At 40.9% G+C, this 15,067-nt stretch overlaps 1 protein-coding gene across 1 annotated transcript in view; it reads right to left on the bottom strand.

The window, feature by feature from the left end:
* Positions 1 to 15,067, bottom strand: part of PLXND1 (plexin D1) — a 185,276-nt gene that overhangs the window by 58,230 nt on the left and 111,979 nt on the right. The window contains exons 17-21 of the mRNA XM_053720768.1: positions 13,273 to 13,363; positions 11,875 to 12,153; positions 11,266 to 11,418; positions 1,675 to 1,789; positions 952 to 1,059 (exon numbers count right to left, since the gene is read on the bottom strand). Coding sequence (XP_053576743.1) covers positions 952 to 1,059; positions 1,675 to 1,789; positions 11,266 to 11,418; positions 11,875 to 12,153; positions 13,273 to 13,363 — 746 coding nt within the window. The remainder of the gene's footprint in view (positions 1 to 951; positions 1,060 to 1,674; positions 1,790 to 11,265; positions 11,419 to 11,874; positions 12,154 to 13,272; positions 13,364 to 15,067) is intronic.

Raw genomic sequence — 15,067 nt, 5'->3', positions numbered from 1 at the left:
AGGACTAGATTACAAGTGGAACCCTAAATATCACTTGCGTGCATATTAGTGCTCCACTTTGTAATACCAGCGCACCCTAATGTTCGCTGGTATTATAAGTTAAGCTCAATGTGAACACGACCTCGAGCTCGCATTGCTAGGTGGCATTGCGCTCACAAGAGCGCGCTTCCATAGGCTCCAGTGGGAGCCTCCTTCTGATGCCATCAGAGACGGCATCAGAACCTAAGCTCAGCGAAGGGGGTAAGTCGCGCAGCAATTGCAGGATTTTAAAATATATATACAGTATGTATATAAGCATATACATATGCAAAGGCCCTTTTCGGTGACTTTTTTTTTCTAACACCCCACACCTGCCAACTTTAAAGCCCCAAAACTGCCTAGTGCAGCTGTTAAATAAAAAACTATAATGTCCTCTATTTTGAGGGCATTTGGGGCACTTTTAGAAAATTAACCAGAGATCTGTGCGATAATTTATCACTCTACTGGTAATCAAGCTATTAATGTGGGGCTCATTTTTCTGTTTCTAATGACATCGTGAGCACATTGCAAATTACCACAATGCTACAAATTTTCCAGCAATCAACATAAAACCCATTCTTCTAAATGTTGCAAAGAGGCCGACGAATACTTTGTCTCAGAAGTGTATATTTGTTTACAATGAGGGCTTCAGTCATTTTGAGGGGATCTCCAGATGGAAGCTGTAGGAGAATGAAGATGTTGGAAGTTGGTATGATAACCTGACACCAGACATCTTTTTTATAAACCCTGTAGTCATTATTGAGAGACAACAGATTATCTTCCTATCTTCTGTTCAGGTTATCTTATTGGTTCAGATGTTCTAAACAGCTCATTGACTAATAACTGATATTATTGTGAATTCCATCAAGGTGACACACATATTCCTATAGTTACACTGATCACCCCTCTAGATGATCCCACTATGGCAGTTACCTCTTCGGATTTCATCTCGGATCTGAGACTCCATCTCTTCCATTTGAAGCAGAGTTTTCTGCCAGTAGCGTTCAGCTCTTCTACTCTTGGTGCAGAAAACAAAGAGGCCTAGTAAAGATTAAAAAAAAACAAAAAAAAACATGAAAAAGTGAAACCTCTGAGCTATTTGCACATAACATACTTAGACTTAATATTTAGCAACAACTACACATTTTTGGACCCATTAACATTTTTGGGGTGTTCAGTGGCATCTGGTCGGGCTTCAGCACTAAGCTTGACACTAACTGAGCACATTATGGAACCACAGGCTTGAGGGTACTTGTTGGGCTACTTTTGACCTCTTTCCTTTGCAAATTCCATGATGGACCACCTGCTTTATACCCATGCCAATGGCCCAGCTACATTTGTACCCATGTTGAATACCAATATTTATAAATGATAAAAGCCCAGGTGTTTATGCTGAAACCCACTATTTCCCCCCCCCCATACCAAATCTCCCTTGGTGCACAGGCAGCTGAAATGCTGTAGCCCACTATTTCCGCTTGCTAAAATTTGATGTGTTATCTTTGTGCCATGCTATTATTTCTCCTTGATAAAGTCCTTGTGTCCATGGTGCTTTTGTGCCTATGCTGGAGATTACTGTCACATTTTCCAATATGCCCATGCAGAAGTCACCTGTTTCCCCACAAATACATGTAGGCATGCTAAAGTCACCACACTTACCAACCACAGAGAGCATTAACAATATACCGCATATCACTATAGACACAATAATAGATATGTCAATCCCAGCCAGATGCAACGTGGTAATCGTCTGGTTGAATTTACCAACTTGGATCTAAGAAAGAAGCAGATTTAATTTGTGAAATCAAGAACATTGTACAAGATATATCAGATTAATATTCATGTGCATCAGTGAATAATGTGATTGTGCTTGCATAATGTTTATGTGTATTAAAGTGTAGTGTATATACAAATGTACACTATACGGCCAAATGTACGTGGGCACCCCTTCTAATTATTAAATGTAGGTGTTTCAGCCACACCCATTGCTAACAGGTGCAAGAAATCCAGCTCTTAGCCATGGAATCTCTAAAGACAAACAGTGGCAGCACAATGGGTTGTACTGAAGAGCTCAGTGACTTTAAACATGGCACTGTCATAGAATGCCACATTTGCCACAAGCCAGTTTATGAAATTTCATCCCTACTAGATCTACCCTGGTCAATTGTAAGTGCTATTATTGTGAAGTTGAAGTGTTAAAGAGCAACAGTAGCCCAGCAACAAAATGGTAGACCAAGCAAACTCCCAACACTGATGTTGAGTGCTGCAGCTTGTAGCGCGCACAAATTGCTTATCAACTGTTGCATCACATAATACAGAGTTCAGGAGCTTCATGAATAGAGTTTCCATGGCTGAGCAGCTGTACACAAGCATCACATCAACTTGCACGATGCCAAGCGTTAGCTTTAGTAGTATAAAGTCATCTTAATGCTACAGGAAACAAACACATTTTAGACAATATGGTGATTCCAACTTTGTAGCAACAGTTTGAAGAAGGCTCTTTCCTATTCCAGCATGACCTGTGCACAAAGCAAGGTCTATGAAGATCTGGATTGATGATTTTGGTGTGGCAGAAATCAAGTGGCCTACACAGAGCCCTGACCTCAATCATTTAATATTTGTGCTATTTTGACTGAAGGGACACAAATTCCGACAGAAACACGCCAAAATCCTGTGGAAAATCTTTCTGAAAGCGTGGCAGCTGTTGTAGGGGCAGGCACCTCAATATTAATCCCCATGGTCTTGGAATGAGTTGTCCAACAAGTTCATATAGGTGTGATGGTTAGGTTCCCACATACTTTTGACCATATAGTGTAGTTTACTGAAAGGATAGATTATAGGCTTAGTCTTGAAGAAGCTATTGAGTCTGAAGAAAATCCTATATATACAGGAATCCCCTCAACAGAAAACAAAATTAACTTCCAATTTCTACACCTAGATATTATCCAGGGACATGCCAGCATACTTACATATATCTGTATAACTATTACTTTTATTTATCATAGTATAGTTTTTTTTGGTTAACGGAAAATTTGTGCTCAGTTTAGAGCTGAGAACACATTTTAAGCTTCTCTTCTCCTTAAAGAGACACTAAAGTCAAAATTAAACTTTCATGATTCAAATAAAGCATGTAGTGTCAAGAGACTTTCCTATTTGCTTCCATTATTAAATTGTGTACAATCTTTATATATACACAGTTTCTGAGGCACTAGCTCCTACTGAGCAGGAGCACAAGTTCACAGTATATACGTTTATAAGTCTGTAATTGGATGATGGCCGTCACATGATATAGGGGGCAGTAAATTGAAGTACATTTTGAAATTTGTCCGAAAAAACATAATTTATGCTTACCTGATAAATTCCTTTCTTCTGTAGTGTGATCAGTCCACGGGTCATCATTACTTCTGGGATATTACTCCTCCCCAACAGGAAGTGCAAGAGGATTCACCCAGCAGAGCTGCATATAGCTCCTCCCCTCTACGTCACTCCCAGTCATTCGACCAAGGACCAACGAGAAAGGAGAAGCCAAGGGTGTAGTGGTGACTGGAGTATAACTTAAAAAATATTTACCTGCCTTAAAAACAGGGCGGGCCGTGGACTGATCACACTACAGAAGAAAGGAATTTATCAGGTAAGCATAAATTATGTTTTCTTCTGTTAAGTGTGATCAGTCCACGGGTCATCATTACTTCTGGGATACCAATACCAAAGCAAAAGTACACGGATGACGGGAGGGATAGGCAGGCTCTTTATACAGAAGGAACCACTGCCTGAAGAACCTTTCTCCCAAAAATAGCCTCCGAGGAAGCAAAAGTGTCAAATTTGTAAAATTTGGAAAAAGTATGAAGCGAAGACCAAGTTGCAGCCTTGCAAATCTGTTCAATAGAGGCCTCATTCTTGAAGGCCCAAGTGGAAGCCACAGCTCTAGTAGAATGAGCTGTAATTCTTTCAGGAGGCTGCTGTCCAGCAGTCTCATAAGCTAAACGAATTATGCTACGAAGCCAAAAAGAAAGAGAGGTAGCAGAAGCCTTTTGACCTCTCCTCTGACCAGAGTAAACGACAAACAGAGAAGACGTTTGTCGAAATTCCTTAGTTGCCTGTAAGTAAAATTTTAGAGCACGGACTACGTCCAGGTTGTGCAGTAGACGTTCCTTCTTCGAAGAAGGATTTGGGCACAAAGAAGGAACAACAATCTCTTGATTGATATTCCTGTTAGTGACTACCTTAGGTAAGAACCCAGGTTTAGTACACAGAACTACCTTATCCGAATGAAAAATCAAATAAGGAGAATCACAATGTAAGGCTGATAACTCAGAGACTCTTCGAGCCGAGGAAATAGCCATTAAAAATAGAACTTTCCAAGATAACAACTTTATATCAATGGAATGAAGGGGTTCAAACGGAACGCCCTGTAAAACATTAAGAACAAGGTTTAAACTCCATGGTGGAGCAACAGTTTTAAACACAGGCTTAATCCTGGCCAAAGCCTGACAAAAAGCCTGAACGTCTGGAACTTCTGACAGACGTTTGTGTAACAGAATGGACAGAGCTGAGATCTGTCCCTTTAATGAACTAGCAGATAAACCCTTTTCTAAACCTTCTTGTAGAAAAGACAATATCCTAGGAATCCTAACCTTACTCCAAGAGTAACCTTTGGATTCACACCAAAATAGGTATTTACGCCATATCTTATGGTAAATCCTTCTGGTAACAGGCTTCCTAGCCTGTATTAAGGTATCAATAACTGACTCAGAAAACCCACGTCTTGATAAAATCAAGCGTTCAATTTCCAAGCAGTCAGCTTCAGAGAAGTTAGATTTTGATGTTTGAAAGGACCCTGTATCAGAAGGTCCTGTTTCAGAGGTAGAGACCAAGGTGGACAGGATGACATGTCCACCAGGTCTGCATACCAAGTCCTGCGTGGCCATGCAGGTGCTATTAGAATCACTGATGCTCTCTCCTGTTTGATTCTGGCAATCAATCGGGGAAGCATCGGGAAGGGTGGAAACACGTAAGCCATCCTGAAGTCCCAAGGTGCTGTCAGGGCATCTATCAGGACTGCTCCTGGATCCCTGGATCTGGACCCGTAACGAGGAAGCTTGGCGTTCTGTCGAGACGCCATGAGATCTATCTCTGGTTTGCCCCAACGTCGAAGTATTTGGGCAAAGACCTCCGGATGAAGTTCCCACTCCCCCGGATGAAAAGTCTGACGACTTAAGAAATACGCCTCCCAGTTCTCCACTCCCGGGATGTGGATTGCTGACAGGTGGCAAGAGTGAGACTCTGCCCAGCGAATTATCTTTGATACTTCCATCATTGCTAGGGAGCTTCTTGTCCCTCCCTGATGGTTGATGTAAGCTACAGTCGTGATGTTGTCCGACTGAAACCTGATGAACCCCCGAGTTGTCAACTGGGGCCAAGCCAGGAGGGCATTGAGAACTGCTCTCAATTCCAGAATGTTTATTGGCAGGAGACTCTCCTCCTGACTCCATTGTCCCTGAGCCTTCAGAGAATTCCAGACGGCACCCCAACCTAGAAGGCTGGCGTCTGTTGTTACAATTGTCCAGTCTGGTCTGCTGAATGGCATCCCCCTGGACAGATGTGGCCGAGAAAGCCACCATAGAAGAGAATTTCTGGTCTCTTGATCCAGATTCAGAGAAGGGGACAAGTCTGAGTAATCCCCATTCCACTGACTTAGCATGCACAGTTGCAGTGGTCTGAGGTGTAAGCGTGCAAAGGGTACTATGTCCATTGCCGCTACCATTAAGCCGATTACCTCCATGCATTGAGCCACTGACGGGTGTTGAATGGAATGAAGGGTGCGGCAAGCACTTTGAAGTCTTGTTAACCTGTCCTCTGTCAGGTAAATCTTCATTTCTACAGAATCTATAAGAGTCCCCAGGAAGGGAACTCTTGTGAGCGGAACGAGTGAACTTTTCTTTTCGTTCACCTTCCATCCATGTGACCTTAGAAAAGCCAGTACTAACTCTGTATGAGACTTGGCAGTTTGAAAGCTTGAAGCTTGTATCAGAATGTCGTCTAGGTACGGAGCTACCGAGATTCCCCGCGGTCTTAGTACCGCCAGAAGAGCACCCAGAACCTTTGTGAAGATTCTTGGAGCTGTAGCCAATCCGAATGGAAGAGCTACAAACTGGTAATGCCTGTCTAGGAAGGCAAACCTTAGGTACCGGTAATGATCTTTGTGAATCGGTATGTGAAGGTAAGCATCCTTTAAATCCACTGTGGTCATGTACTGACCCTTTTGGATCATAGGTAAAATAGTCTGAATAGTCTCCATTTTGAACGATGGAACTCTTAGGAATTTGTTTAGGATCTTTAAATCCAGGATTGGTCTGAAAGTTCCCTCCTTTTTGGGAACTACAAACAGATTTGAATAAAACCCTTGTCCCTGTTCCGACCGTGGAACTGGATGGATTACTCCCATTAACAAGAGCTCTTGAACGCAGCGTAGAAACGCCTCTTTCTTTGTTTGGTTTGTTGACAACCTTGATAGATGAAATCTCTCTTTTGGAGTAGAGTATTTGAAGTCCAGAAGGTATCCCTGAGATATTATCTCTAGCTCCCAGGGATCCTGGACATCTCTTGCCCAAGCCTGGGCGAAGAGAGAAAGTCTGCCCCCCACTAGATCCGATCCCGGATCGGGGGCCCTCAATTCATGCTGTCTTAGGGGCAGCCGCAGGTTTCCTGGCCTGCTTGCCCTTGTTCCAAGACTGGTTAGGTCTCCAGCCTTGTCTGAAGCGAGCAACAGATCCCTCTTGTTTTGGAGCAGAGGAAGTTGATGCTGCTCCTGCTTTGAAATTCCGAAAGGAACGAAAATTAGACTGCCTAGCCTTAGGTTTGGCTCTGTCTTGAGGTAGGGCGTGTCCCTTACCTCCTGTAATGTCAGCGATAATTTCTTTCAAACCGGGCCCAAATAAGGTCTGCCCTTTGAAAGGTATATTAAGTAATTTGGACTTAGAAGTAACATCAGCTGACCAGGATTTTAGCCACAGTGCTCTGCGCGCCTGAATGGCGAATCCGGAATTCTTAGCTGTAAGTTTAGTTAAATGTACTACGGCTTCCGAAATGAATGAATTAGCTAGCTTAAGGATTCTAAGCCTGTCCGTAATGTCGTCCAGAGTAGCTGAACTAATGTTCTCTTCCAGAGACTCAATCCAGAATGCCGCTGCAGCCGTGACCGGCGCAATGCATGCAAGGGGTTGCAATATATAACCTTGTTGAACAAACATTTTCTTAAGGTAACCCTCTAACTTTTTATCCATTGGATCTGAAAAGGCACAGCTATCCTCCACCGGGATAGTGGTACGCTTAGCTAAAGTAGAAACTGCTCCCTCCACCTTAGGGACCGTTTGCCATAAGTCCCGTGTGATGGTGTCTATTGGAAACATCTTTCTAAATATCGGAGGGGGTGAGAACGGCACACCGGGTCTATCCCACTCCTTAGTAATAATTTCAGTTAGTCTCTTAGGTATAGGAAAAACGTCAGTACTCGTTGGTACAGCAAAATATTTATCCAACCTACACATTTTCTCTGGTATTGCAACTGTGTTACAATCATTCAGAGCCGCTAACACCTCCCCTAGTAATACACAGAGGTTTTCCAGCTTAAATTTAAAATTTGAAATATCTGAATCCAATCTGTTTGGATCAGAACCGTCAGCCGCAGAATGAAGCTCTCCGTCCTCATGTTCTGCAAGTTGTGACGCAGTATCTGACATGGCCCTAGCATTATCAGCGCACTCTGTTCTCACCCCAGAGTGATCACGCTTGCCTCTTAGCTCTGGTAATTTAGCCAAAACCTCAGTCATAACAGTAGCCATATCTTGTAATGTTATTTGTAATGGCCGCCCAGATGTACTGGGCGCCACAATATCGCGCACCTCCCGAGCGGGAGATGCAGGTACTGTCACGTGAGGCGAGTTAGTCGGCATAACTCTCCCCTCGTTGTTTGGTGAAATTTGTTCAATTTGTACAGATTGACTTTTACTTAAAGTAGCATCAATACAGTTAGTACATAAATTTCTATTGGGCTCCACTTTGGCATTAGCACAAATAGTACAGGTCTCTTCCTCTGAATCAGACATGTTTAACACACTAGCAACTAAACTTGCAACTTGGAAATATTATTCAAGTAAAATACAATGAAAAACGTACTGTGCCTAAGAGGCACAGAAAGATTTATGACAGTTGAAATTAATAAACAGAAAAGGTTACAGCATCAATCTTTGTAAAACAAAACACAATTTTAGCAAAGGCTTGTTCCCATTAGCAAAGAATAACTAACCCTGATGGCAGAAAAAAAGTTAAAGAATAAACGTTTTTTATCACAGTCAACTACAATCTCACAGCTCTGTTGTGAAGATTACTTCCCTCAAAACAAGTTTTGAAGACCCCTGAGTTCTGTAGAGATGAACCGGAACATGCAGGAAAAACAATGAGCTTCTGACTGAAATTTTTGATGCCTAGCAAAAGCGCCAAAAAAAGGCCCCTCCCCCTCACACACAACAGTGAGAGAGATCAGTAAACTGTCAGAATTAGATCAAGCAACTGCCAAGTGGAAAAATAGTGCCCAAACATTTTATTCACCCAGTACCTCAGAAAATGAAAACGATTTTACATTCTAGCAAAAACGTTTAACATAAATTAAGAGTTATTAAAAAGCCTGTTGCTTACAAATAGGCTAAAGTCTTATAAACACAGTGTAATTCCAGTGAAGTACCAGTCCCCAGAATACTCAAATGTAAAATATACATACATGATATTATATCGGTATGGCAGGATTTTCTCATCAATTCCATTGTCAGAAAATAAAAGCTGCTACATACCTCTTTGCAGATTAATCTGCCCGCTGTCCCCTGATCTGAAGTTTACCTCTCCTCAGATGGCCGAGAAACAGCAATATGATCTTAACTACTCCGGCTAAAATCATAGTAAAAACTCTGGTAGATTCTTCTTCAAATTCTACCAGAGAAGGAATAACACGCTCCGGTGCTATTAAAAAATAACAAACTTTTGATTGAAGGAATAAAACTAAATAAAATCACCATAGTCCTCTCACACATCCTATCTAGTCGTTGGGTGCAAGAGAATGACTGGGAGTGACGTAGAGGGGAGGAGCTATATGCAGCTCTGCTGGGTGAATCCTCTTGCACTTCCTGTTGGGGAGGAGTAATATCCCAGAAGTAATGATGACCCGTGGACTGATCACACTTAACAGAAGAAAAATATACTGTTTATTTAGCCCGTAACAGGGCCTTTCTCAAGACACTGTCTTGAGAAAGGCCCTGTTACGGGCTGAAACACGTAGACTGTACATAAGGAGGCTTGTATTCTACCCTGGTGAGTCAGTTTCCTATAGACTCATTTTTATATAGCTGTTTTTTGCATGCTTTTTATTTATTCTTCACAGGTAGAGCACGTTTAGGCTCATTGATCCCACGAGGTGCACTTCTTAAGGCCGGTACTACACCACTTAGGACACCCATAAGGACTCTTCCCTTCCCACGGATACAATTCAGGACTTTATTTTTTAACTACTTCCTATTGGCATTTTGGATTTTTGTACAAAATCCTCTCATTGTTTTCATTTTTTTCACCTTGCCCCAGGAGGGGCTCCTTATTTATGTGTACACATTTCACTGTTGATACCCGGGTATTATTTTCATGTTACATATGTGATAATTTGTCTACCTCTAACTGTGTCATTTCCATTGCACTTTGATTGAAACTGTGTAGCCAGGTGTATATATCTTGTAAGTTTTATAATTATTTTTAATCTTCCTTTCATTTCATATGTATTAATATTCTGCCCATGTGTGGTCAGATTGGCTATGATTAAATCTTTGTTTTAACTTTGTATCCTCAGGTCACTTTTATAATTAAAGGTTTAAGCATACCTATATTAGAAAATCCCTTGATTAGTAAACTTAAGCCCTTGGCGCTCCTATCCTGTCCCTTATACTCTTTGTCTTTTTTTGGGGCTTTTTGTTAGGAAGTCCCCTTTAGTGAGCGTGGTTACTTTCATTCAGGCGCAGTCATTTACATTGTTTTACTGGAGTTAAGGGTTTGAGATAATGGAGTTAAGGATTATATATCAGATTAGGATGAAGAGACTGTGTATTAGGTAAGGGTTTGAGATGATGGAGTTAAGGATTATATATCAGATTAGGATGAAGAGACTGTGTATTAGGTAAGGGTTTGAGATAATGGAGTTAAGGATTATATATCAGATTAGGATGAAAAGACTGTGTATTAGGTAAGGGTTTGAGATAATGGAGTTAAGGATTATATATCAGATTAGGATGAAGAGACTGTGTATTAGGTAAGGGTTTGAGATGATGGAGTTAAGGATTATATATCAGATTAGGATGAAGAAACTGTGTATTAGGTAAGGGTTTGAGATAACAGAGTTAAGGATTATGTATCAGTTTAGGATGAAGAGACTGTGTATTAGGTAAGGGTTTGAGATGATGGAGTTAAGGATTATGTATCAGATTAGGATGAAGAGACGGTGTATTAGGTAAGGGTTTGAGATGATGGAGTTAAGGATTATGTATCAGATTAGGATGAAGAGACGGTGTATTAGGTAAGGGTTTGAGATGATGGAGTTAAGGATTATGTATCAGATTAGGATGAAGAGACTGTGTATTAGGTAAGGGCGTTTCAGATGATGGAGCTAAGGATTATATATCAGATTACGATGAAGTGGCTAAATTAAGAGGTAATGGTTTGAGATGATATATTTGAGGATTATGTATCACATTAGGATGATGAAACTATGTAACTGGTAATGGTTTGAGATAACAGAGTTAAGGATTATGGAACAGATTAGTATGAGGAAGCTATATGTTAGTTAAGGGTTTGAGATGATGGAGCTAAGGATTATATATCAGATTAGGATGAAGAGACTGTGTATTAGGTAAGGGTTTGAGATGATGGAGTTAAGGATAATATATAAGATTAGGATGAAGAGACTGTGTATTAGGTAAGGGTTTGAGATGATGGAGCTAAGGATTATGGATCAAATTAAGATGAGGAAGCTATATGTTAGTTAAGGGTTTGAGATGATGGAGGCTTTGTGGGCTAGGTAGAACAACATGATAGACTCATGAATTAGTGTCAGAGCAAGGTGATGTTCTTGCACACAATCTGCTTTTAGGTCAGGAGGGTATAACAAAATGTAGTTGGAAGAGATCAAGGTGTTGCTGGTATTCCTGTGTCCCTACTTACCGTGACCGGTAAATACTTCTCGGAGGAGCTCAGAGACTCATTAATGCTGCAGTGAATCACTTTATCATTGAAGATAAAGTTCATTTCACAAGGAATGTTCCCGACCTTCACCTGGTATTCATCCTCACGCAGTCCAAGCCCGTCCGGTTCTTTCTGTCAAGCATAAAACACACTGTCTCCTTATCCATTATTAACCCAAAGTCAATGCCCCTACACTAGCTGGCATGATTAGGGGATGCAGACTATGCTTTTTGCCAAGTAAACTACAAAACTCAGTTTACTATTCAGATTCACTACACTCTTCCTAGTTGGATTATTTCTGTCTTTTCCCTCCTTCCACATTAATTTGTTTTGGATAAATTATTCTTAAAGGAACAGTGTACAGCAAATTGCGTTGCTTAAAACCTTATTGCAATATGTGTAAATAGCGGGTCTTATATTTCCCATGAATTTATTAATAATTTAAAAATATGCAGCATACAGATTAAAGCGAACAGCCTTTAAAATATGCAGTGACTTTTTGAATAAAGCCCTCTCTCTATATTTGGCTCTTTAATTACTCATAAATACATGCAATTATGGCAGTGTCCCAGTTGTAGTGGTGCTTACATGTATTACAAGAGTCAGAGGTTCTCCCACATGGTGCTTTATAAGTTTCTCCTTGTTGGCTGTGAAGAATACAGGGTCTGGCTGGTATTCAAGTATGAACTGACCACGACTGTCCTGTGCTTCCTCTTCCACTGGTTCCTCCTCAGCCTCCGTTCGCTCCTCTGTCAGATGGATTCCATTGAAGTAAAATTCCACATTTACTTTCCTTATGCCATGTGTGGTATTGGGGGCCACCGGGGAGGGGCAGGTGATCACAAGGGGGCTAAGGACCGTGCAATTCTGAAAGGAAGTAGTTTCACAAGACAAAATACACGCATCAATCTAATGGCGGATAATACGCCAACTATAAGCACTTATATAGTCAGAGCACAAAATATGCAGGCTCATTATTTACTAGCCAGTTTAACCTACAACCAGGCTCACTAATTAGTACTGAGCCCTGCCGGTGTCACTCTGAATTTTCTTTTTTTAAATGTTCTTGCAATGTTTTACACCGCATATTACATTGTGAGAATTATGTATTATTTTGTTCATATGATTTAACTATTTTGTGCGTGTGCAACAGTCATTAAGGTGCGGACAAAATACAGAGGGGTAGATTTATCAAATGTCGGGCGAACATGATTCGCTGTAGCGGCTCATGTCCGCCCGACATCACTAACTGGTGAAATGCTTGTACAATGCCGCCCCCTTAGTTGACAGTGTAACGTGAGGGCTAGGGTCCCGTGACCAGTAGGCAGTAGTGTATTTTCACTCCACTTACAATACTAGTGTCATGTGACCTGCTCTAACCGTGCAGTGAAATAAGAGCATAACAAACCTGTTCCATACAACACAAATTTAAGTCATCACTGTTGCAACACCCCAGTCAGGGGAGATGCATCCACTGTCCCATGATACTAGTATTGTAAGTACCACCTACTAGTCACGTGACCATACCGCTCAAGTGACAATTGATGACTAAAGAAGAAAAAGATTTGGCGGCAATGTTTAAACAGTTAAATTGTGCACACTAATTAACTATTGCATGCGTATAATTTAACCGCATCTTTGGAGTCAAGTATATAGTGCGCATGGCTTAATGATTGTTGGGTGCCCACAAAATAGTTAGGTCGTGTGATTAATACAATACATTATACAATGTATACATTACATTGTGAGCATAGTGTAAAACAGCGTGGGAACGTTTGCTATTTTTTTCCCACAGTGACATCGGCAGGGCTCCTTACATTAGCAATCACAGTGGAAGCGATAATAAATTATAGCCAAAGAGTGCACATGCATTTTTTCTGCCTGTTCATGTTTCTTTACTTACAGAAAATACAGCAATTTAGTCAATTTATAAAGCACAAGTTAGTCAACAATGCAAACTGTGTTTTTTTTAAGTTTATGACTTACTGTTTGTCCATCTCTTTGACTCTGTATCTTCATTTTTGCATCTTGAACCATATCGAACCGCTCTCCAGTCAGGGTGATAATCCGACCTCCACTGTACAGATCATAAAGACAAGGTCAGACATTAACCTTCCGCCACTATTTACTTAAAAATGTATAAGCTTCGTGCAATATGCTTCACTCTATAGATGGCTGCAAAAGTTCTAAGATTTCTGAGACCCACTAGAACCCTCCCATTACACTTTAGAGCTTCATGCAAGAGTCTCGCTAAAGAACCAATTAGGATTCTCCGCAAGAATTAAAAGGAGAACTTATTTGCTTCTTCTTCCTTCCGACTTCCTCTTCATGCTGTCTCCGCAGCACACTGCAGCTTGAATGCGAGGTTCCCCCTTTATGTAGTGGTAACCTTGCATTTCTATTTTATGATTTATAAATTCTTAGTCAAATCAGCCAATAGAAGAGCATTAAAGAAACCTCACATTCAAGCTGCAGTGTGCTGCGGATACAGCATGAAGAGGACGTCGGACGGAAGATCAGAAGAAAAGAAGAACTGGATAGAAAATCAGAAGATGGATGGAAGCGGACAACTCCAGAGGAGCACCGCCATGGAAGAAAACAGAAGAGGAGTGCCGCCAAATATGCCCACCTAAGGAGCCGGGTACTATCGTTTGGGGTTAGTATTAGGGATTTTTTTTTTTTTTTTTTTTTTTTTTAGGGTTAGCAAAAGAGCTTAAATCGCTGATGCCTTTTTCAAGGCATCTTTTTTTAGGATAGGTTTTTTATTTATTTTTTAACAAATGAGTTCAAAGAGACAAAATTTTCTTTCATGATTAAATAGTTTTCCAATTTACTTCTATTATCAAATCTGCTTCATTATCTTGTTATCCTTTTGTGAAGGAAAAGCATTGCACTACTGGCAACTAGCTGAACACATGTAGTTAGCCAATAACAAGAGACAAATGTGTGCAGGCACCAATCAGCAGCTAGCTCCCACTAGTGTAGGATATGTGTATATTCTTTTTTCAACAATGCATACAACAAGAGAACAAAGCACATTTTACAGACATCAGCCAATCACAGACTACTACGTATACACTGTGAGCTTGTGCACATGCTCAGTAGAAGCTGGTGCCTCAAAAAGTGTGATTATAAAAAGAATGTGCAAAATTTTATACAAAGTTGTGTAAGGTTATTAGGTCAGTGCAGGATGAAATTGCTTTACAAGGGGATCTACAAAAATTAGAAGAATGGGCAGGTAAATGGAAAATGAGATTTAATACTGGAAAATGCAAGGTTCTACATTTTGGAAGTAAAAAACATAATTTATGCTTACCTGATAAATTCCTTTCTTCTGTTGTGTGATCAGTCCACGGGTCATCATTACTTCTGGGATATAACTCCTCCCCAACAGGAAATGCAAGAGGATTCACCCAGCAGAGCTGCACATAGCTCCTCCCCTCTACGTCAGTCCCAGTCATTCGACCAAGAATCAACGAGAAAGGAGTAACCAAGGGTGAAGTGGTGACTGGAGTATAATTTAAAAGATATTTACCTGCCTTAAAACAGGGCGGGCCGTGGACTGATCACACAACAGAAGAAAGGAATTTATCAGGTAAGCATAAATTATGTTTTCTTCTGTTATGTGTGATCAGTCCACGGGTCATCATTACTTCTGGGATACCAATACCAAAGCAAAAGTACACGGATGACGGGAGGGATAGGCAGGCTCATTATACAGAAGGAACCACTGCCTGAAGAACCTTTCTCCCAAAAATAGCCTCCGAAGAAGCAAAAGTGT

This window comes from Bombina bombina, chromosome 7, assembly GCF_027579735.1.
Source record: "Bombina bombina isolate aBomBom1 chromosome 7, aBomBom1.pri, whole genome shotgun sequence".
Lineage (NCBI taxonomy): Eukaryota > Metazoa > Chordata > Amphibia > Anura > Bombinatoridae > Bombina > Bombina bombina.
This window is presented reverse-complemented; position numbering and strand designations above follow the sequence as displayed.